Genomic DNA, 24622 nt, shown 5'->3' on the forward strand with positions numbered 1-24622 from the left:
TCGATAAAGATGCTGACATTCTGAATATAAATTTCAACATTCTGAATTTTTTTGTTTGGTTTGATCCCCTAAAATAACATCTTTTTTGTTAATGTACATAAACAATTTTTTAATCACTTTAAAGTTGTGAGTAGATTATATTTAAAGCATACAAACATTTCAATCTAGTTATGAGCAAGATAGTTTTAAAACTATATAATCTTGTCCTTTATAATGTTACACTTATAGTAGCCTTGATAGGAATTGGTAAAATTTCTCCCAAAACAAAATATTTGCAACAATAATGAATATAAAGGGAAATACTTAATCTTTTTAGTTTAAGTCTCTCTGATTTTAGAGTAAATCTGACTGATTTAGGAGGTGGATTTCTAGTATTTCTATAATAAGGAGGTTTATTCCTATTTAGTGAATTCTAGAGACCAAGGTAGCAGAAAATGTTACGTTTCTTAATGTAAATGTTAACCTAGAGAAGTGGGAGGTCAATTAAAATGATGCTGATAATTTTTCATTTTCCTTAAAAATATGGGAAAACACTTTGTAAAAAGCCTACAGGCCTGCTTAAATGAAAAAATATGAAATTAAGAAAAAACGAGAATATCCTTTAAGGTGTCTTGTCCTGCCTTTAGTATTTATTTAATAGCAGCAAGAAGTGATTATATACATTTCATTCAGTTAAATAAACCATTAAATTGCTGCAATTTCCAAAGGGTCACTTAAGAAGAATTGAGTCATTTGTGGGACAGCATGTGATTATTTAAAACCAATTTGAAAATGAAAAATGAGAATTTGCAGATCCACAAATAGTTTTAGCAAGGAGTCATTATACAGCTGCAGACAAGTAATTTTGCTGGTAGAGGTATAGTTATTTACATTTAAATTTAGGTATAGCACTTTAGCAGTTAAGGAAATGTATTGGGTTAGCCAAAAAGTCTGTATTGTTTTTTCCATAAAATGAAAGACGTTTTCACCAATAACTTTATTGATTTGAGTATGTTGGCTATCTTCCTCATGGTATAATGGTGATTGTTCTTAATTACTCCCTCGATTTCATTGCTGTCACCTTCAACTGGTCTCCCTGACCATGGAGAATCGTCTAGTGAGGAGCCTCCAGCATAAAACTTCAAAACTTCGCAAACCACTTTTGACACGTTCAATCATTCACAGCACCTACTCCATATACTGCACAAATATTTTTCTGTTTCAGTTGCATTTTTACCTTTCTTGAAATAATAAAGCATAATATGAGGTCTGTCCAGAAGGTATCCAGACATGTCGTATGAAAAATAGAGATGTTTATTAAAGAAGATACAAGAAACATTGTACACAGGACAATGATGCCTCAGTCCCCTTCAAAGTAGGCACCTTGGGACCTCACACAGTTCTCCCAGTCTCCATCAGCTGCCCTGTCCTATTTTCCTGAATTTCATCAACAGTCTGAAATCTCTGCCCTTTCAAAGGTGATTTGAGTTTTGGGAAAAGCCAGAAGTTGTAGGGTGCCATATCTGGGCTGTAGGGAGCTGAGACATTTGGTTGATTTGATGGATGTTTCACCAAAAAACTCTGCACAAGATGTAATACATGAGCAGACATGTTGTCATGAGGAAGCTGCCAATCACCAGTTGCCCATAGCCATGTCCTTCTGAATAGTCTCCACGGAGGAATGTTCAAGCTTAATCCTAAATCTGATGCAGACTCGTTGGTCTACTCACTCAGTGATTTTGAAAGTGATGGCCGCAGAGCAGACATACTCACTCAACTGCCACTACCACCCCCACTGATTAGTACAGTGAAGTTGTTATTGTTCATGCATGCCCACTCTACTCCACTCTCCTTGGCTGCCAGGGTACATCAGTGTCCTGCAAACCATTCTCATTATATTAACAATGGCTGGACTTTTTCCAGACAGACCTCGTATGCTGAAAATGTTACTTATTTTCTTCCATCTTCAATGTTAAAATGGCAACACAAAAATTCACCAATTCTGATATGTATTTTTAGAATGCATGTTGATGTGTCACAAAACAATCTAACAGAATTGTTTTGAATGAAGTTAGACAACTAAGCACTACTAGAACTCACAGAAAAAAAAAAAAAGTTTTTTGGCCAACCCAATCTTTTAGAGCTTCTATAACCTTCCTAGTATTTTCATAACTTTATTCATCCATTTTAATGACATTTTTGTCCTTTAATAAAGGAATGGATAATAAGGTTTCCTGAATCTTGAATTTATTGATTCATATATTTTGCTTCAGAAAAATTTAGTGATTATAAATACACACACGTAAGTGAGCATAATTTATTACCTATAATATTTCATTTATTTATAAATCTTATTTATATATTTATGCTACTTTGGGGAAATTAGTGATTACATAGATCTTTATTAATAATTATATCACACTGTCATATATATGTATATTCACTAATTTTTCTAAAGCAAAATGCAAAATTTGTATATGGCATATTATATTCCATTGTATATTACATTTGTCTATATATTATGCCATTATGTTATTTATATTGCATATATAATAAAAATAAGTTCACTGTATATAAATTACAAGTCATGGTACAAAATTCACTTATAAATAGCCATTTAGCATTTGTAAAAACTTCACATGTCTCTCATTTCCTTACAGTTCATTAAACAGGTATTTACTGAGGACCTGCTATGTGCTAGTGACTTTGCTAAGGGCAAAGTTTTTAGTTGTGGCACTGTTTCTAATGATGGCATTGTGAAAGTAATTAAATGAGGGATTCTTTCAGTTACCGAGTATAACTGTGTATTAGGGAAGATACGTTCCAATGAAGGTAAAGTGTGTGCACCTGATGGACCTTTCAAGAACAAAGGTTTCTTTCTCACCCCTACATTGTGCCCGGTGTATTGGCTAGCTGGCCTCCACATGTCTTTGCCCTGGGACTGGACTGTTGTCACAGGGTCTGGGGAAGGAGGTCACCGAAGCTTACAGGAGAAGAGGAAGGATACGGAGAAGTGAGCTCAGTCTAAGTCTGTGCTGAAGGGAACCTGGCCCCAGTGCCCACACTTCCCTGGCCAGAGCAAGGTGTGTGGTCCCTTCTAATTTCAACGGACCGGGGCACGAAGAACATTCTACTTCAGAGAGTTACGCAATATTCTGTTACGTCCAGATAAAAGTGGAGTGCTGACAGCACTGCCATGACTGGGAAACAGAAGAGCTTCCCTTCTTATGCATCACTAATATTTCAGTTTCTGTGGTGACAACAGATTCCACTTGTGTTTCCCTTTCAGAGACTTGAGTAACAACCGGATAAGCACCCTTTCGAACCAGAGCTTCAGCAACATGACCCAGCTCCTCACCCTGTGAGTGTGACAGTGCGGTACCGAGTTTCTTATTAATTCACTGGACCCAGTGCATTTCCTAGGCGTTGGGCATCCTGGTAAACAAGGCAGATAGTGCCTCTGCCCTTGAGGAACGTAATGCTTGTTGGGAGAAACAGGCAGATAATTCCTCAATGAGCCAACAAATACGGGGCATGGCAAAAAAAATGTTGGGTTCTGTAAAGCACAGAAAGAATACTGTATACTTCTGGTGGGGTGAGGAAGATCCTTAAGCAAGCACCTGGAGAGAACGACTTCCAGGTGGGCATAGTCCAGGCATCAGCACCCAGCGGGGGGAGGGAGTCCTCGGGACTGTGGTTAGGAGAAAAATGGGTTGTATTAGTGGCACAATACAAATATTTATTTAAAATATGATGTGTCATTATTCTCAGTTTATAAGATGCTAAAATAAGCCTTTCATTAACTGCTTTATTTTAAAACTGATATTTGGCCATTTGGGGATGCCTGGGTGAGACAAGTTGGCTTACGTGTGCTTTCAGGATTCTCAGTTACAACCGTCTGAGATGTATTCCTCCTCGAACCTTCGACGGATTGAAGTCTCTCCGATTACTGTAAGCATCTTATGTTCAACCAAGTAACTCTTTTCTCGGGGGTTGAGTCTAATGATTTAACTGCGTTGTAGATTCTTGGGTGTTTCAGATATATGCATTAGGATTTACTACAAATTTGGAAAATCGTATCTCATTGTATTATTGTACAGCTGTTTGATGTGGACAATATAATTTTCTCTTCTGTAGTACTTGTTTTTGCTGTAGTTGTTTATCTGATAATATGTAATATTTAGTATATATACTATATACAGTATATTCACTATATACTGTATATACTATATAGTATATTTTGTATAAAGTCAACCAATTTTAAAAGAACTGTAGGAAATTTAGCCCTGGCTGGCATAGTTCAGTGGATTGAGCACGTACTGAGAAGCAAAGTGTCGCAGGTTCGATTCCCAGTCAGGGTACATGCCTGGGTTGCAGGCCATGACCCCCAGCAACCGCACATTGATATTTCTCTCCCTCTCTCTTTCTCCCTCCATTCCCTCTCTAAAAATAAATAAATAAAACCTTTAAAAAAAGAATTGTAGGAAATTTAGTTTTTTACCAACTGCATAATATATGAATTTTAAATTATGTGAAATAAATATTATGATTCTCAATCCCAACACCTTGCCCAAGAACTTACTACTGTACAATGGGATGTTCTTTTCTGGTCTTCCTGGTCACACATTCAGTTTTAGATGATGAGAGAGGCATGCCTCCGGCTGTATACATTTTAAAAACCATACATAGAACTTGTTCTGCCACATCTTCACTCTCGTATGTTTTACTCCCAAATTTTCGTCGTTCTGTGCAGCACTCTAAAGAACACCCTACGTGTTCCCTCTGGTGCGAATGTGCTAGAAGTGCAGCAGTGACTTGCAGTCGGAAGTTACTGTCACGTACATGGGGAGAATACCAAAAACCACTGTCATGTTGTCCTGCATGCAAGATTTTGTCAACTTACAAATTTACTTTTTCCACCAACTATTGAATAGAGTTCCTGCTTTAAAGCACTCTTGCAAATATTGAATATTATCAATCTTTTTATTTTTGTCGTGTGACAGAATGGAACTTTGTTTTCCAGTTCTGCTTTAATTTGCAATTCCAATTTCAAGAGCATTTGAGTATATTTTATTTGTTTATTGAACATTGGTGCTGATTAATCTATGAGCCTGATCATATCATTTCCCAGTTTTGATTGGGTCCTTTTTCTTTTCCTTATTAACATGCAGATCTTTATGCATCTCCCATTGGGCTCCAAATGTACAGGTCTTTTCACAGAGGAATGACTCCTTGTATCTTATATATGTTGCAAATATTTCCCATTCTGTCCCTTACATATAATCCTTCATATTATATATATATTTTGTACTCAAAAATTTGCCACTCCTTTTTATTATGATTTCTCAGTTTTATAGAGTACTTTCATTTACTACATTTTAGTTTTATTTTTACACTTAACTCTTCAGTCTAGAATTTAATGTATGCGTATGATGTGAGGTAAGAACTAACTTTTTGCTTTCCGAAATAGACACCCAGCTGTACCAATACTATTTGTTGAATAGAGCATCTTGTCTGTGCCGAGTTATAACGCTTGTTATAGACCGAAGTTACATACGTGCATGGGGATTTTTCTGAACTCGCTGAATCCTAGGAAATTTAATTTTGCTTTTCTCGCTTTTAGTTCTTTACACGGAAATGACATTTCTGTAGTGCCCGAAGGTGCTTTCAACGACCTTGCTGCATTATCACACCTGTGAGTACCCAGTTCCTCTTACGGGTTTGGGTGTAAAACTGTGCCTGACAAGTGAGTTTGGAAAGTGCTTCACCTTTTATGGTCACATCTTAACATGTGATTAGTTTCACCTTTAACAAAAATGTAAAGATTTTCCATATAGATATGCAGTACTCCACAAGATAGCCTTAATTTATTATTTTTGCCCTTATTCCCCATTAGCTGAGTATTTCTTCTTGCAGACATGGCTTACCTAACTTCCTAGCCAATGCTTTGTCTCTTGATGTTCTCTGATTCTAGAATATCAGCTCTCCTTCGATTCAGTCTCTTCAAATCCAACTTTGCTAAGTCATACCCCAACTATCACCTCTTCCGTGAAGCCTGTCCTGATTTGCTGAAACAGGATTCATTTATTTAGCAAATATCATTCAACATTGAGTATGGCACAATGAGAAAATTAATTAGACACAATTTAAGACTTTATAGTGTAGTAAAGGGAAATAGCCAAATCCTCATGCTGAGTGAAATGGTTTTCCTTTGTATCTCAATATTTCTTGGAAGTACCATTGAATATAGGATAAATGGGGTCCCAAAACTCACCTGGGTCAAATTCCACTATTCTGTTATTTGTAGTTGCACGTTAAGACCTTGGCAAACCTGGAAGGAAGTCAGGGGAACGGTCCTAGAGCCCAAAGCGTTCTGACATCAGGCTGAATCGGCATCTGCCGGGAGCCGTTCTCTGCTTTACTTTAAACCTCAGTGTCAGCCGGTTCCCGGTCCCCAGAAGAGGCTGCCTGCCCTGTTCACTCTTGGCTTTGCCCTTCCCTCCAGAACGCACCAAACCCCAAGAAGACGAGATGTGCAGAAACTGAGACGGAGGGTGGACAGAGGATAGGAGTTAGTCGTCAGTCGTGCTGCTGCACGTGCGTGTGCCCTGTGGGGGCAGTGTTGTCGGTGCAGGCCTTTGTAGGCCTGACTGCTCGGGGCCTGCCCTTAGTGTTCCTTCCACGAACCTACTAGGTCCTGGGAGGCAACCCCTTCATTGTTTTCATATTTGAGCCCCAACACCTACCTCAAAGTCACGGTCAGGGCTGCTTCTCTGAAAAACTGCAGGGATGTCAGATGCCTGAGACACAAGGTTGATGAAAAGAGGTACCTCGGGGTGTAGGACTGTAGCGCTGCTTGGCAGGTGGAGCACCTTAGGGAGGGGCGTGACCATCTGTCCTCCTTAGGGCAGTGAACCGAAAAGGCTGCAGAGGAAAGGCGTGGCTCGAGCTGAGTAGGACTTTCCTTTGTGTGACTGCCCCCCAGTGGCGGGGGGCGGGGAGGGGGGGGGGAGGCAGTTTGAATCTTCTCTGCCCTGTGTTCCAGTCAGTCATGTGTTTAATTTGTGCTTCCGTCTTTTACTCCCTAGATTGTAAAGAGCTCTGCCCTAGTCATTTTTCCTCCTGTATCCCCTGACATAGTCAGGACTGAGAAAAGACCATTAAAGATGAGTGCAAATGAATCAGAAACATCATTTTGCTCATTTTTAATCTAGAATAAGGGTTTGACTCTGACACATAGTTGAGCATAACAGGTAGTCCAATTTTTGGTTACAGTTGGGCTAAAATTACAATATAAACTATTATGGCTTTTACAAGCATATTTTGATGGTTTTCTAATAAAAGAATAAGATTAATATTGCTTAGACTGTAGACCTAAAATATGACTAATTGGAAGTTAATTATCCATCGGAGTTTGTCCGTTTTTAAATGCCACTTTACGTTTCTCTTGTGCCCATACTTGGCAGTTTTACAAATCCATTGGTTAACTTCTTTGGCCTCAGTTTCTTCATCTTTAAGTGGGATATTAATAATAAGAGGGATGCTACTTTGGATCAAGGGAGGGAATTCATGCAAATGAGTGGCTTAGCCCAGTTCCTGCCTATTGGGGGATGCAGTCCATGTTGGCTATTGTCTCGATTACTTCCCCTGCCACCACCACCGCTGATGTGAGGGGGGACCAAAGCTCTAAATGAATCACTTTCTGAAGGAACATGCATCCAACTAAAGTCTAAATCAGCTCTGGTGGACTAGCTGTCTGGATCTTTAGTATTTCATGTGTATTCTGATCTTCGTACCTTTGTACTTACTGGATTCTTTCCCTGAAACACCCTTTCCAGCCTTTCCCACCTACTTGGTCATCTAAAATCCTAGTCATTTTCAACCACCACTCCCCGCACACCAGCCCCCCGTCCACCCGCCACCAGAGGACTTATCCTCTGTTCAGAGGCATCTTGTGAATAAGTATTTCTACTGGAGCACTTCTAAATGACACTTAGGGCACTTATGAGCATGTGTTGCAGAAGGTAATCTTTGGAGTTAATGTGGTTTTCATATTTGGGTCCCCACAACCTCGCTAGTAATTAGGTTCTCATTCAACACTTGGCAGATGAAGATGGGTGTTGATCTGCACCCAATACAAGCCTGTCTCCGCAAATACCAGGGGACCGTCTAAACTTTAGGTCCCTAAAACACTGGTGACAGCTCACTGAGTCTCCGTTGCACACAACTTAGGAAGATGGGTAATCCCGATGCCACCATTTGCTTCTAAATTGTTTTTGTCCCCAAACCTATAGGGATTTTTTAAGGAGCATCCCCTTTACGTTCCCTTAGAAAATAATACGTCCACGCTGTGCATGTGTGTGCACGCGCTTCTGTCTTCCAGAGCAATCGGAGCCAACCCCCTCTACTGCGACTGCAACATGCAGTGGTTGTCCGACTGGGTCAAGTCCGAATACAAGGAACCGGGCATCGCTCGCTGTGCTGGTCCTGGGGAAATGGCCGACAAGCTGTTACTCACAACGCCCTCCAAAAAGTTCACGTGTCAAGGTATGGCTTTTAATCCTGTGCATTTTGTAAATAAACATCCACTTTATGAATTTCGAAAGAAAAAGAATAGCATCTCCACTTGATTTTAGCTGCGACGTCCCAGTGACAAGTTACTCTTTCCACCCACGTTTGGACAAGACAGAGCGGCTACCTGCCGCGCCCAAGTCGAGAATTGGGCATTTCAAATAAATTGCAGAAATAGTTCACTGGAAATTACTAAGTTTTCTTTCAAATGCACGAAGCGATGAAGAGTACACAGCTTCTGGGATATTCCTGCCATAGCTTCTAACGAGTGAAATGTTTTGCTTTTGCTTTGTCGGAACGTGTGCCCCGCTCCTAGGGCTGCCGGGGCCCTGTGGCGTCCTGACACCAGGTAAGGAGGTGAGCCCACCCGAGTGTTGGGCCGGCCCTCCCCACTGGCCTTTCGTGCTGCCCTCTTCCTGGGACAGTGTGGGTTTTCCTCCTTCTCTCTGTCCCCTCGTCCCCCCTTGTTTTATGTATTTGTGAATTCAAAATAGCAGCTTAGTAGACATTTGTTGTCTTTATCATAAGAATAATATATGCCCAACATAAAAAAATCTAAAGAAAAACTGTAAACAATAAGGAACAGTTTATTCCTGCAAAAACTAAAATGAACCATTAATCCCAATCCCTAGAAGTAACCACTGTTGCATTTGTTTTTGTATATGTTTCCATGTTTGCTAGTCAAAAGCATGGGTTTAGATTTTTACCAAAAATGGAATAGGTTATTATTCTTAACTGGTAGATTTCCACTCATAATTATTAAAGGGAGGAAATTCTTACAACGTCCACGTGTATAATCAGCCAGTGTTTATTCAACATGTCTTAACGTGTAAAACTGAACCCTAGGTGCCATGGAGCACGCAGGCGTTTATGCTATGCTCTTGCCTTGCAAGGCTCGCAAACCTGGCTGAACAGAGAAGCCCCAGCATTTGCACACCCGGGCAGTAAAGCATGTCTGAGTGGGTGCCACTGTACAGGGGGTCCCAGCATGAGTGCTGAAGCCCAGCCTGATCAGTCCTGGGCCGGGGACCGGCTTCTCCGTTCAGTTGTGATGGAGCTTTCGTAGTTGAGCTGCGCTGTGCCTCCGCTTTCTCATGTGGGAGCCAGACGATGATAGTACATACATAAAAGAGTTTGAGATTAGATGGAATCATTGTAAAAAGCCAAATTTATACGAACCAAGGGTAGAGTGGTGGCTGCCGGGGGGTGGGGGAAAGGGCAGGTGGGCAGCTGGAGGTCCAAGTGTTCAGACTTTCAGTTATGAGAGTTGTGAGGATGGAGTGTTCTGTCTGGTGACAGCAGTTAATAATACGACATTGTACGCTTGAACGTTGCTGAATAGATCTTAGGCATTGTCACCACCCACACAAATGTTAACTAGGTGAGGTGGCAGGTGCATTAATTATCTTAATTCCACCTCATATATGTATTTAATACTTATATTGTACACATTAAATATATACCAGGATTTTTGCCATTTACTATTTTTTAGGATATCCTTTTTTAAAGATTTGATTGATTTATTTTTAGAGAGGGGAAGGGAGGGAGAAAGAGAGGAAGAGAAACATCCATGAGTGTTTGCCTCTCAAGCACCTTCTACTGGGGACCTGGCCCACAACTCAGGCATGTGCCCTGACTGGGAATCGAACTGGTGACCCTCTGGTTTGCAGTCAGGCACTCAATCCACTGAGCCACACCAGCCAGGGCCATTTATTTCTCAATAAATTTGGAAAAATATATTTTATATAATATATGTAAAACATGTTACCATATACGTAGGAAGTGCCAATGCAGGTTAACTACTAATTTTATTATTATAACACTTCAAAAGACCAACAAAAAATGATGAGGGACTGCCCATGATTTATTGATTAAAGAAGGAATTTTCAAAAACTATATTCCCTCCAAATATTTCTAACTTGGCATCTAATGCCTTTTTCCATAGCTATAAATGATGGCAAAATATGACATTTGTAGGGCACTGTGAAGTTTTGACATTTAGAACAAAACTCTTCCATTATTCTTTTCAATGTATTTGGTGGAACCTAAATATAACAGCTAATTTTAAAAGACAAAAACAAGATCCTTCTTTTTTCCCTGAACTTCTGTTTTTCTCCTTGAATTACTATTTCCAGTACCTCAGAGAATTGCACCATTCTTTGTTACAAAAACATTTATAAAAATTAAATTTTTAAATTTCCTGCCACCAAAAATCTGTGAGTTTTTAAATTTTCCTTTCAACCAAATTATTTCCACTAATACTTGAGTCATTGACTGGGATACCCTTGATTGAGACGACATAATTATTCATAATTATTCAATGTTTTAATATTGTTATTGAAAATTGAAAGTAGACTTTTATTGGAAGTACCTCTCTGGGATTATGTGCATCAGTTGCGTGACCCTTTGCAAATAACTGGTATTTTACCTTGTTCTTTGTGACTGTAGCAGTGCCCTTGGGCCGGTGCCCTGTGGTGAGTGTCTGGCCAGAGAGGACCTCAGTTCTTTGTAACGTGGGGTGATTGTCAATGGGAAGGAGAAACTGCCATGCACACCTATTCTCAGGAATGTTATTGGGCAGAATGGTTGAGCAAGTTTGTATGGGGAAAGTTGAGAACCCTCAAATTGGTTCTATGACACCTTTCTGTGCTCAAGGATGAATGTACTCTATTTTTTTAAATGCTAGGGCTTATCTGTAGTTCTTAGAGTTGGGAGTTTCTTGGAGATGTGTTTTTGAAATCATGGTAACAGTTTGAAAAAGCTACATATGTATGTTCTGTTCTTAGAGCATCCTGATTCCCATTAGCTTATTCAGTGTTCTCAGAATTCAAATGCATGCACATATGAGGTGGGGACCCAAAAAATCCTAAAATTGTTTTGTCAGAATTTTTGTATTTATTCTTGCACATTTAAACTTCAGCCCCCTTCAAAGTACATTTGATGCAATACGCCTATCAGATGTTTTTTTCAGCTGCACAAAACAATTTTTGAACGTGTCAATTTTGATCCCTTTTAGTGCTTTTGCAGAGGTTTGTCTCGTATCAGCAAAACATCTCCCTTTGAGGACCTTTTTTCACCTGGGGAAACCGTGTATAGGATTTTACTGGAGATTTATAGGATTTGAACCCCCTATCGTCTCATGACGCCCGCCAGTGAAGCCAGAGAGATGCCAGCAACTTGATGGTGTCAATGGCATCCCTTCGTTGTCTGTGCTTGTGCTCGCCTCGCCTGGGACAGAGGCAGCCACTGCTCCTCCTGGCACCTTCTCCTGGCCTTTCTTCATTCCTAGGCTGACCCCTCTTACCCCTCCTCTAATATTGACATGCATGGGGTTCTCTCCTTAGCCCTATTAAATTAATTGACTTCAACCTCATGGCCTCAGATATCTAGCTGTGACTTTTCTTGTGAACTTCAGATTCGTACTCTCAGTCACTCAGTGAATTCCTCCCCCTGGATGGCTTGTAGAGACACCTAAAACATATTCCAAAATATACATTCACATTACCCACATCCTCTTACCATTATGTCCTGTAGTTGATACAAGTAGGTCTTACTGCTGAAGTCTAATTTTTCCCTAGAAACTCAAGCATTTCACTTGGCTTTGAACCCCCAAAACTTAGTCTAGTGCCTAGCAAAAACTAGTCCCTTGATAAATATTTGATAATTGAATGACAATGATGGGATGTCAAAATATGTTACTGATAACCATGCTTAATAAATGCAATAATGTAAGTGCACGTTGGGTGTAGAATCTTTGGTTTTAAGTAAAAGCCTCCTCTTGGTTAATTATGCCCAACCTCAAACATCCCCTACGATTTTTCTAAGCCGTCTTTGACAAACTTCAGACTCCTTACAAGGTCAGTGCTAGAGGATTTTGTTATTTGACTCATGTTTCCAAGGGATGCCAGAATGAAGGCAGGCTCTGGGATATAGTCAGAAATTTGTAGGCAGCTTTTAGTCATAAATCAAAGTGAGGTACAATTCTCCGTGGGTGGCGATACTGGTGTCAGGTGCGTAGCTAGTGATTTGAGTCAAGTAAGCAAGTCTGCCTGCAAGCTTTAATGGATTTGAGGTCCGGCAGTTCTTCCATTAAAGATTAAAGTAACTGACAGAGACAAATTGTTAACCAAACTTTCTTCTCATTTTCCCTTTGAATTATTAAGTTAAACACACCTCCGATCCAGATAGCTGATGCTAGAAGGCTCTCTTAAATCAAGACCAAAACTTCAATCGGTCCATTTAGCCTACACTGGCCTCTTTTACTTACGTGACATCAGTGAAAACCTGTGTGCCTGGAGCTAGATTGCTTTTCTCCTCGACCGCACACATCGTAGGGGGGCTGTTGTTTTGGAAATACTTTAACAAGTCCTGCAACCAGGTTACTTTGAGAAGGAAGAAAGACTGAAGATCAGCAAAGGTGCATAGAACCAAGCTGTAGTTTCTTAATTAAATAGAATGCAAGAAGAAGAGAGACTCTCTCCTTTTCGGTGCTGTACTGTTATTTCTGGTGGTGGTCCAGACCAGATTTGCAAATCAAAGCTGCAGTCTTTAAAATACAAAATCATTAACTGTGTGTTGTTATCTGATGGGTAATTCTCTCTCAGCGCCCACTTCCTCTCCCCCACGGTCTTGATGATAATGGCCCCGACAGTCTTCCCAAATTTGAGCAGCTCCTGGCACGGACAGGAGGCTAAATGACCAACTCTGTTTTGCCTGTGCCTGTGTTCAATTTGGGCAAACAACAAGCAGAGGTAGACCGTGTTTCTCCTTTTTGGCAAACCACACGGGTTTTCCCCATCACCCTCCCTTCTTTGGAAGTCTAGGAAGAGTGTCAGCACTTGCCGCGACTCTGTGCTAGCTCTCACTGTCTTCTGTGCTCAAGCATTCATTAGCATCTCATTTAATGCTTAAAACAAGGCCTTGAGATGGCTGCCAGTATTCTCCTAACACCACACACTTAAGTGACAAATCTAGGTTGCTAATTTGGGCTGATGGACTTCGGAGTTTCTGTCCTCCATTATCACGCATTATGCTAAAAGACTTTTCTAATTCCTGTCCCTGGACATCTTTTCCCTGGGGACTAATCAAGTTTGCACAGTTCGGCAAGTGTTGGCTTGCTTCTAGAGAGCCGTGCGAACTCTTCCTCATTTCATTTTTACTTTTTTAGCATCTCCCTTGAACTCCAATACTATCTCCTTATTATAGAAGCAGATTCAAGATGTCATTCCTTTTGAATACGAACTTCACAGGAGAGGAACTTAGAGAAAATGTCCTGGGTGGAAAACGAATTATAAGTCAGAGACTAACAGAAGACAGAAGATAGTCTTAGAGGAGGAGCCAACTATGGGTGGGAAGATGAATAAGAGGAGACACTCAGATACAAGGGACACTTGACCCTTGAACAACATGAGTTTGATCGGTGGGTCCACTGACCTGGGAATTTTTTTCCAGTGAGTACCTCGTGCTGTTTTCTGCCTGCAGCTGGGAGTCTGAGGTTGCAGAGGGCAGACTGTGCAGTGACCTGCCTGTTTTACGAACGGGATTTCAGTGTCTGCACATTTTGGCATTCACTGCAGGTCCTGGAACCAACCCCCCACAGTTACAGAGAGACAGTTTTAAGTTTGGGGAGAATCAAAAGTATCTGTGGATTTTCAGCTGCTTGGGGTTCAGTGTCCCTAACCCCCCCAGTTGTTCAAGAGTCAACTGTAGTTCCAGTGGATTAGAATATAAAAATAAAAAGATTTAGGTAAACCGTGTAGATGTATAAATCACATTATAAGAAGGATGTTTAGTTAGGTGGATTTACAATCAGAATAAATCAGGAAAGGGAATTAAGGTGTTTGGACATATCGGAGGATGCTGCTATTTGGAATTTATGTAACTTGCAAACATCTTTTGAATTGCCCTTTTCTTAAACTTGAGTACTAGGAATAAAAAGTTATCACTGAAGCACTGATTTTCGAAGAAGGATTTTTAAAAAGGAGAATCAAATAGGATGCTACTCATTGTAATCAACATTACCAGCCCGAAGGAGTTCGAACTGAATAGTTTGCTGTATTCCCCAATCTTGATGTCACCAAAAGGGTTCATGGGTTTAAGAAATTGTCAGAAGAGGCCTGTGTACACAGTAAATGTGATTATTTTGATTCCTTTCGCTACACTGAATGCATTCAAAAGGACAACGATCCCCCTTTGTATTCTAATAAGAATTTCCAGCTAGAAAATAATCGAGCAGGTTTAGCTATATTGGAAGTCAAAGTAGAGAAATTAGATAGTGCTTATTAATCAGATATGGTTCGGTGGATAGTTATTAAATAAGTCTTGACCGTTTGGTAAATTGGACAGGCACTGTTTCAGCCTGGCAATTTGGTTACCTGCCTATTCTATTAAATTGTTCAAAATGTGCCCATGAATCCAGGGATTTTTTTTTCTAAAACAATCTCTAGCTTCTCATTTAAATAATCAAACATAGTTTTCAAAAGCTGTCACATTTCGTAGAATACACTTAGAAACTGTCCACCCTGAACTCCTCTATTCAAACCAGCCTTACAAGGTTGAAAGCCCAGAAATAGACAAAAAGACAGTCTCTGTCAAGGTCTTGGGCAGCGGCCAGGCGGACGTGTCCAGCCCTTGCACTTGCTGACGTGCCGTTCTGCTGGTGCGCATTCTTAGCTGCTTTAGCTTACGCCTTTGTTCAAAATGAGATTTTTTTTTCTAGCCTAGCTAAAAGATCCATTACCAGTTAGGTATTGTCTTTTCTATTGCTGATTCTAAGTGTGATAACTCCAGCAAATACAAAGCCATTTATTTGTAGACTATTACAATAATTTAACTTGTGCCTTGAACCTAACTGCCACTATTCATTTCTGCAATAGTCTTAATAGCTAAACTATTGTCCTTAATTGATCAATAACTTGGGAGGGGTGAGCGATTGAATTTCTATGAGGATCATTTTGGTGTTAATCCCTGGAATTTTTCAGCTGTAATTTGATAGAGACCGCATTCGTTGCTTTGATTACCAAGAAAAACGGAAGGGGACATTGGCAAGGCCTCCTTTAATGCCTGGGGGTCACTAGGTGCAAACACTACGCCTTCTTAGCGCTTCTTAGCAGAACTGCCATCCATTTCAAGTGGTGAAAAAGCAAGAGACATCTCTGTATCTCAGTGTTTTCATTAGAAGAAAAACTGAATCATACAGAAAACAATCCTGTTTTAGATTTTACCCCAAAACCATTATATGTGAATGGGCTGGCATTTCCCGGGGTAGGAGGGGGGTGTGGAATGCTGAGCTATGCAGTTTTCATGGACACCCTTTCTTTCTTCCTCACATGAGTTTTCGTCAATAGCCTAAAATCTCTCGGGCATAAACTCTGATCTGTAGAGAAATGAAAAGGAGTGTATATGAGCAGAAGTCACACAACTGCTGGGGTGGAGGTCCCTTAGAAGGGTACAGCGGTCACATGCTACGCAACTGACTTGGTAACTTTGCCAGAAAAGGTGTGCGATCAAGCCCTGACTGGTGTAGCTCAGTGGATTGAGCACGGGCTGTGAACCAAAGTGTCGAAGGTTCAATTCCCAGTCAGGACACATGCCTGGGCTGCAGGCCACGGCCCCCAGCAACTGCACATTGATGTTTCTCTCTCTCTCTTTCTCCCTCCTTCCCTCTCTAAAAATAAATAAATAAATAAATCTTTTAAAAAAGATGTGCGATCAAACATGCAGCTGGAAGGATTGTTGCTGTTTCAATGAGGATAACGTATTTCAGAGAGACTGACGATAGCAGAACCAAAATTCAAATATTTGTATTTTATACCTAAAGATGTCACCTTGACAGAGTGTCCTCATCTGACAGCTGCCAAAAGGCAGTCCAGCGAGCTCTCACCAACAGTGCAAAAAGCGGTGTGGGGGGAATGTGATATTTTGGAGGACGGAACAATTGCTACACTAGGAGCCATTTACAGATGAAATATGTGGAAGCAAAGGAAAATGGCTGCAGTGAAATCAGCATTTAATCCAAACCTATTATAAACCTTGGGTTTTTTAAAATATATTTTCCAAAAGGTGGGATTGCAGGAAGAGATCATTTCGATGGAAAGTCCTTCTGGGAGAGGAAGATAAAGACATTTCCCCTACCGCGTGCCTGTGCTAATGTGCCGACACACTGAACCAAAAGGGCGTCAGGGAGGATGTAACAGATCCTTTGTGACAAATAAACCTTTGTGGTTTATTTCCGCATGCGTAAAGGTGGTGTTGTTTCGTGTCTCCTGGATGACATAACACTACTGAGCTAATGTTGTCGGGGCAGGTGCATACTATTTTATATTTAATCGATGAATTTATGTTTTAACGGATGAGTTTCTACTTATTCGTAAAATTCACCCTCCCATCGCCCAGCGTGCACGCACACACTCACAGACACAAGCATACACACACTCACACAGTCCTCTCTGGGATGGCTGACGTGCATGTCCGTGACAGCTGGCCAAGTTTAAGATGCAGTCAGTCCTGTGGAACTCAACAACAGAAGCTGGTCATCCGTGAGGGGATTGAGCCGATGACATGGGCGTCATTAGCCACAGAGACTAACCTCTTAAATCAAAACCCAGAGTCCCACTGTGACGTCAGGGGGTCTCCCTGCCCCTCTCAGGGAGAAGTCTGCCTGTGACACCCTTGAACCTCATGTGATAATGCTGATTTCTGGTTTTGTCATGGAGGAGACTTACCTACAGATACGTGACCAGTGACTTTTATACAAAATGTACTGTGGCACTAAGGCATTGAAATAACTTTAAGTAAACTAAAAGCATACCAGTGTCTCACACTTTTTATTAATTGCAGGTCCCGTGGATGTGACCATTTTAGCTAAATGTAACCCCTGCTTGTCAAATCCGTGTAAAAATGATGGCACCTGTAACAACGATCCGGTCGACTTTTACCGCTGCACCTGTCCCTATGGTTTCAAGGTAAGCGGAAGCTGTGATAGGAGCCGTGACCTGAAAACGTGCTTCCTCCGGTGGGTCTGCCTTAGTGTGTTGTGCGGACGACTAATACTTGATTTGCACTCAACTCTGCCCGGCCGTTCCTTCTCCAGGGGCAGGACTGCGATGTCCCGATTCACGCGTGCATCAGTAACCCGTGTAGACACGGAGGGACCTGCCACTTGAAAGAAGGAGAGAAAGATGGATTCTGGTAGGTCATTCATCAGTCTGCGACCTGTGTCAGGAGGATTTGAGCAAGAAGCAAACAGGCATTTTCTTTTTCAAATCCAGGAAGACTATTTTTAAAAGAATGCCAGAAATCTGTTCATAAGGACGATACGTATGAGTCCCTCTCTGAGATATTGCACTATAAAAACAAATGAAGATGTTACAGTAATTTCAGCTCAGGAATCTACAAACATCAGGAAATTTGCACATGCACACATTATGATTAATCAAGTTAGATTAGTTCAAGACAAAGTGGTGGCTCTATTATGCTAATTAATAGCCAGCCAGTCTCCCACTGCAAGCCATACATTCATCTGTTATCGTGTGTATTGCTTAAAAGACAGTGCGTAGGTTCCACTGAAACAGAAAATTAATGATTCCTTTCCAAGCCCCAATATGAGTAGAAAACCATGCTGTGAACATTTTTAATCTGGAGTTATTTAATCATACAGTACAATTACTTCAGATGTACTTCATGAATTATGAAATAGAGTTCTTATAATGACACTAATAATTTCACATATGAATGCTAATGTACTACTAAAGCTTATTAGAAATATCACTTTTTATAATAAACGGGCTTTATTTCTGCATTCTGTTATGAAATTGTCTCTTTTTCATCAAGGCTTTTCAAAGATTATTCTGATGCCTATCAAGATGAAATGTTTTATGCCAGTGAAACAATTGCATTTGTTGAGATGTAAAGAGAACATTCACATTTTATAATTGGAAGGAAGAAGAAGTTTTATTTTTTTGTCGTTGTTTACTTTGAGACATCAAGAGCATTACACATAAGGAAGTGGGTGTTGTTGCTTTTTTTTAAATCAGAACCAATTCCTCCTCACTTATGAACAAAGAAGCATGAGTTGTTTTATTAGAGCAGCACTTGAGACTTACGTAAAGTTGCTTGTGTTTTAGATCTGCAAGTGTATTGCATTTACTGACTCAGAGGGCCGTGGGGCCACTTGCCATCTTGCAGCCAGAATTGATTGCTTTTCCAAATTGTTTCTGACTTGGAGGATATTACCTTAAATTGATGGTTACAACATGTCATTTAAAAGCATTTTAAAAATCAGTTTCTTGTAGTTAAAAGTTCTGTGATTCATGAGTGTACGTAGGTTTTTCCACAACATTTAGACCATATGGTTTTAAAATGCAGGGGGCGGGCAGTATTTTTATTTGTTTTGTTTTGATTTTTTACTTTCTTCCCCCTTTGGTGGGCAGGTGTATTTGTGCTGATGGATTTGAAGGAGAACATTGTGAAATCAACGTTGATGACTGTGAAGATAATGACTGTGAAAATAATGCTACATGTGTCGATGGGATTAACAACTACACATGCCTTTGCCCGCCTGAGTACACAGGTAGGAAGAAGGGGAAATGGTCGGCTGTCAATCCGTGTGTATCTGAACACATCATGGGCACTCCACTGCATGTGTTTAGTAAAGCACTGCATTGTGTAATAACTGGTAGGTGTTTGAGAGTTAGATGCAATGTAAATAACGGATGGCATTAAAGATGTTTTCAGGCAACCCAATGAAAGACCCGCCAAGCTCACTTACCTGTCATGCCATGCTCCCCAGCAAAAAGGGAGTCATCATACTGAAGCTGTTAGTCTCACAACTGAATGGCATTGCTACACAAAGCATGTTTCACAGTGTGCAACACAGCCCACTAATATATATGTGAAAAGAGGCACTTCTTTACCTAGTCAAACATAATTAAGCATTTGAGATTGTATCCATTCTTGTTCTTCACTAATTAGGTTTTTTTTTCCTCTAGTAACTCATATTCTTTAAAATAAAATACAAATGGGAAAATATTAAGCACTTTGAATAATCTTATGAGAACATCACCTTTTTTCCAACATTTTCTTTCTTGGGATGATACATCTCTGAAGACTATTCAACCTTATTAACTTCTTCCCTGGATAAATCCATTTGCTATAAAGGCAACATCAAGTTTATAACTTGGCTATTATATAAGACTACCTATTTTGATTTATTTTTGTGGCTATAAATAAGAAACTTCACAGTTACAATCTTATTGTCTTAATAAACCACTTAGTTTTAATTATGATACAGGAAAAGAGAATGTCATACATTTTATTCATAAGAAAAAGCGGAGCAGTAGTTTCTGTCACTCTATTTGAAGTTACCATTTTCATTTTGCTGGGTATTTTTCATTAATTGCATTTGTTTTCACATAATTTAATACACAGTTAAGAGTATCAGAGGGTGAAATAACTATGTAGGTGGCAAAGGTCAACACCTGTAAACATGGAAGGTGAAATCACAGGCGTCTGATTCACTGTCTCAGGGAATTGTTGGGTAACCGTAGAAATTGAAGCTTTCATGGGATACCCAAACTTGGCATCTCACTCAGCACCTTTCTTCATGGTAAAAGGATAGACAGAATAACAGGGTTTTGTTTTGACACCCAGATCTGCACAAGGGCTGTGAAGCCACCTTCCATGGCAGGATGTTCCATACCAGGGAAGCACCTGATACCATATAAAGTAACACGCTGCGTGTCCAGTAGAAATATGAGCACGTTGTATTTACCAGTTTCTCTATTACATATATGCAGCCCTTGGGCTCCCTCATGGGCCGAATTGAGTATTCTCTGATATTTTGTGTTAATGAAGGACAGCAAGTCTGTTCAGCATGCACAGATAGATGCTGAAGTCCTTGGAGCTCCCCTCAGAATGGAGTTTTATGGGCTCATTTAGACCTGTGTAAGACCCAGTGTCTGCTCTAAACTCTGTTACCTACACTTACCTAGGTAGAATAGCTCTCTTTTCCCACCGTTGTTCTAATCATTATAGTAGGAACTCAATTCACTCAATCTTGGAGGTCTTTTTGAACCCATATATTCTGACCAGGACAAATTGGACCGAGGCATGTCAAGCACACCTTGCCTAGCCGATGAGATATCCAGGTGCACGGCAACCAGGAATCGGTCTACACCCCCTTTGTGTTGTTGACAACCACAGAAGGTGGCAGACTCTTCTGAGTTGGTGTGGAGGGTCCTCCTGCCTTGGCTTCAGACTTGCTGCACCTTATTCCTTATTCATTTCTCTGGAGTCTTTGTCTTATCTTCTCATTTGTCACGTTCCAAGCTCCCTTCTTCCACCCAGTCCTCTTGACCCCATGTTTTCTCCCCCCAAAAAGATTCCGGTCAGTGCAGCCTCCTCTGAGAAGTATTTACAAAGCCTCATCTCTCTGTGCCAGATCTCTTTCTTTGAAACATCCGAAAAACTCAAACCTTAGCCAAACCACTTTTTAGCCAAAATGGGACATCTATAGATGCTGTCATGGGGGAACTTGCCAAGACTATCTGTCAAGGGCCATTTAGCTCTCCAAAGGGACCGAGACTCCTTCAGTCTTCTTAAGCATAGCTATTGCAAATATCAGTTGCCTTGATTTCGGCAAAGCATAAACAAAAATACCGAGCTCAATAGAAACTTAAGAGCATGGAGATATTTCCACTGTAACTCCGAGCTGAGTTTTGCGGGCCATGAAGAGTCTGACAATTTGGCATTAGAGCAAATATCTACAGGAGGTCCTTTTGTGACTCATCTATAAACTATAGCATTTGTGTCCATATGTGAAGTGAGCTCATTTACAAAATATCAAATAACCATCTGCAGATTTTGAAATCAGGGGCACCTAGTGGACTTTAATTATAGGAAAATATAAATTGGGCTCTAGAGTTTCATATCCTCCTCCATCCAAGTCTGCAGTAAGGGAGGAATTTTCTTATAACGTGGCTGTATTCTTTGAGAGCTACGTTTGGAGTCCGGTTAATGAGCGTGAGATCCAGGGACAGAAACCCTGTTACTGCTCAGGGAATATAATAATGTTGTCATTGTTTAAAAATCATTCAAGTCACAAGTTGCTTTCTGTTTGAAGATTTTTTTTTACTCCATCCCCCAAAGGCATAAATGAAAATTTGAACTCCTTAGTTGGAACAAATAAAACCTCACGGAAAAAGCTTGTAAAATATTATGGGGAAAGCTTTCACGTTTGGCATCCACGGCAAGAGTCAGAACGGACACATGGCCGTTAATGGAGGAAGTTCGGGGATCTGAACGAGGTCGGATGGAGCGGTCCTTGTGGGATGGGCAGGCTCTGAAACACAACTACGAATATTCCAAATAAAAGGACCCGCCATTGGAAAATTTACTAAATTTATTGAAACACTGTAGCCAGCACATCACAGGGAATAGTTATTGATTTATTAGAGAACAGCGCTGTCTGCTCTTTTCTGCTGCAGGGATTAACGACATACATTTTAAGGGTCAGTATTGTTTTTCGATGATCGAAGTCTTGTTATGCTCTCCCACGCTAGTTATCCAAACTGTTGTTTTCTGTTTAATTCATTATTTGTTCCAGTTGTATAATATACAAATATATAGTTGCTGATTGCTGATAGTCTTCATACAAAATTAATTGTTGAGAAGTTTAATTCAGTATGCTTGTAAATTAAAATCACTACACTCAGGACTGAGCATAATGAATTTTTGAAAAATCCAATTCAGTATTATTTTAAATTAAAATCACAGTGGGAAGGATTGAGCAAGTATGACTCCAGAATTGCTAAATAAAAAAATTTAACATTTACTTTAGGGTTTTAATTTTAGCTTAAGAGATTGTGGGTTTGATTTTTTTTATTTAAAAAATCAATGATTTTATCTTTTCTAAAACCAAGGTATTTCTTGAAGGAAAAATGTCAAGGAATTCCTGAAAATATATAAGCTCAAAACCTATAAAAATGAAAATCACAAACACGGCACCCCTAACCATGTTGAAAACTTGATGCCTTTTCTTAAAGTCTGGTGTGAATGTAGGTGTTACATTGAAAAATGTGTTTTTGCATGTTTCCTAAGAGTCCGAACCCTGGATCTACTTGGTCAGACTATGTTTTTTAAAGAACCCTATTCTCACGGGACCACATACAAAGATGATGCACAATCGATCACAGTGTAACCCGTGGTGTCACTTAATGGGCTCACAGAAATTCAGTAAATGAAAGTTTCCATCCCAGCTGGGCATGTAAAGATGTTGAATACATTTTGTGGAGAATATTCAGCACTCTTTGTTTCTACTTTGTGCCATTACCTCTTTGTTTTCCCAAGTCTCCAATGCCCACACACAAACCATTAAGTGCACATGTTAAAAAATAAGGCTGGTGGTTAAGTCACCTGCTTTAGACGCAGCTCTCTGGCTCCCCGCGACGGCCTTTGCCTGTTGCCCCGTTTCCTCTGTCTCTGTGCGCTTGGCCGGCCGTAGGTAAGACATGGAAGCCTCGCTTCACTTTGCCTTCTCGCCCTGGGCCTCTCTGTTGTTAAATGCATTAGCTTCCTGTGCTCTGCTGTTGTATCGCAATGTAAAAAGTCTTTTGTCTCTTCTGTCTTTGTCGCTGCCAGCTGCTAATCTGAATGAGGTGGAGAAAGGTCAGTTGCCTTTTAAGTCTATTATGATTTTTTCGTTTCTGTTTCCCTCTTTCTTTTAAAGATTTCATGACTGTTGGAATGTTGACATGGTAAAAGGAACGGTGACAACATCTGAAATTAATGTGCCCAATCAGCCAGGCAGATCCCCAGTGGATGAGTAGCTATGCCCAACGCTATAAAAAGGGCATCTGAAATGCGCTTTCCCAGTTTCTAGAAGGCTGTGGGAGAAACCTCCCGGGTGGGAAGAAGGGTGGCTGAAAAGAAAGACTAACAGTTTCTACTGTCTGCTTTTCTGTGTGCTTTTACTTTCCTTGTAGTATTGTGTATTTTATTGATTATGCTTTTACTTTTTTAAAGATATCATGAACGTGAATTATTTTTACAATGAAAAATACATATCATTTATAGTACATCAGATAGGGTATAGATAGAAAAAAATGTTTCTATCTATAGTGGGAAAAAATATTTGTGCCCACTATTGAAGTGGGAATTTTTCAATAACATTAAACTAATATCTTTAGTAATTTAAAACAGGAGAAATATTGAAAAATGTATACATTTATTAGAACATTTCGACAGTAAATATAACAAAACCCAAGAGGTTGACTTATAAAATGACATTGTCAAATTCGTATTATATTATATCATGAATACTGCACAGTATTTTTAAAGCATAAAAAGAACTGTATTTAATCGTCGACATCAATATGGTCCACCCAGCTCCCCAAATACATCAGGGACCAAGAAGAGAAATCCTAGAACTGATTAAGGCAGTAGGCACATTCAAGGAATCATTATGGAACCTTTGTGAAATGTTATCTTGAAGATTTAGAATTAGTACTAATAACACTGGGTTTTCACTCATTCCACTGACCAAAAGTCTTCAAGTGCCAGGTGCAGACAGAGCACCATGTAAGAAGCCCAACGCGTGCTTGTCCTGACAGCTGCAGTGGTGTGTGAAGCATTGGTACTAAGAGTACCGAGTTGACGTGGGTACATTACATGGCAGCTCACCCTGTCCCCTCTTGCTAAGGACTTCATTTCCTCCTGTTGCATTGTTTGGGTGATTTGCTGGTTTGGCCACTTACTCTTACTAGGTGCAGAATTAAGTTGAAAAACTGGTTTCATAGTTTAAAAATGTAAAAATACAGCCTGGTCAATTCTCTGCAGATTGATGAGTCCAATACCGTTTTTAGTCGAATGTCATCCCTCCCATTTACAAGTACTAAAACAGCTGGCGGTCGGAGGCAGGGATGCCCAAGGTCTGACTGTGTCTCAGAAACACGATAGCAATTATTCTGTCCTAGGAATGTGCCCTTAAACAGCTCTATACACTCTCAGGGGCCAGCTTGGCGGTGTGGTAGTGTTTTAAATCACCACGTGGTTTCGTGTGTTGACTAAATTTCCT

At 40.2% G+C, this 24622-nt stretch overlaps 1 protein-coding gene across 13 annotated transcripts in view; it reads left to right on the forward strand.

Annotated features, from left to right (window-relative positions):
* The window catches only part of SLIT2 (slit guidance ligand 2), a 329343-nt gene that overhangs the window by 261892 nt on the left and 42829 nt on the right, over positions 1 to 24622 (forward strand). For 5 of the 13 annotated variants that reach the window (XM_036019209.1, XM_036019222.1, XM_036019241.1 and 2 more), the window contains 9 exons: positions 3269 to 3340; positions 3859 to 3930; positions 5603 to 5674; positions 8363 to 8526; positions 8867 to 8899; positions 17389 to 17513; positions 17642 to 17739; positions 18981 to 19120; positions 23188 to 23214. In XM_036019209.1, the coding sequence (XP_035875102.1) occupies positions 3269 to 3340; positions 3859 to 3930; positions 5603 to 5674; positions 8363 to 8526; positions 8867 to 8899; positions 17389 to 17513; positions 17642 to 17739; positions 18981 to 19120; positions 23188 to 23214 (803 nt within the window). The remainder of the gene's footprint in view (positions 1 to 3268; positions 3341 to 3858; positions 3931 to 5602; positions 5675 to 8362; positions 8527 to 8866; positions 8900 to 17388; positions 17514 to 17641; positions 17740 to 18980; positions 19121 to 23187; positions 23215 to 24622) is intronic. The other 8 variants (XM_036019251.1, XM_036019257.1, XM_028507405.2 and 5 more) reach the window with 3 other exon arrangements.

The sequence above is a fragment of the Phyllostomus discolor genome, chromosome 1 (genome assembly GCF_004126475.2).
Source record: "Phyllostomus discolor isolate MPI-MPIP mPhyDis1 chromosome 1, mPhyDis1.pri.v3, whole genome shotgun sequence".
Lineage (NCBI taxonomy): Eukaryota > Metazoa > Chordata > Mammalia > Chiroptera > Phyllostomidae > Phyllostomus > Phyllostomus discolor.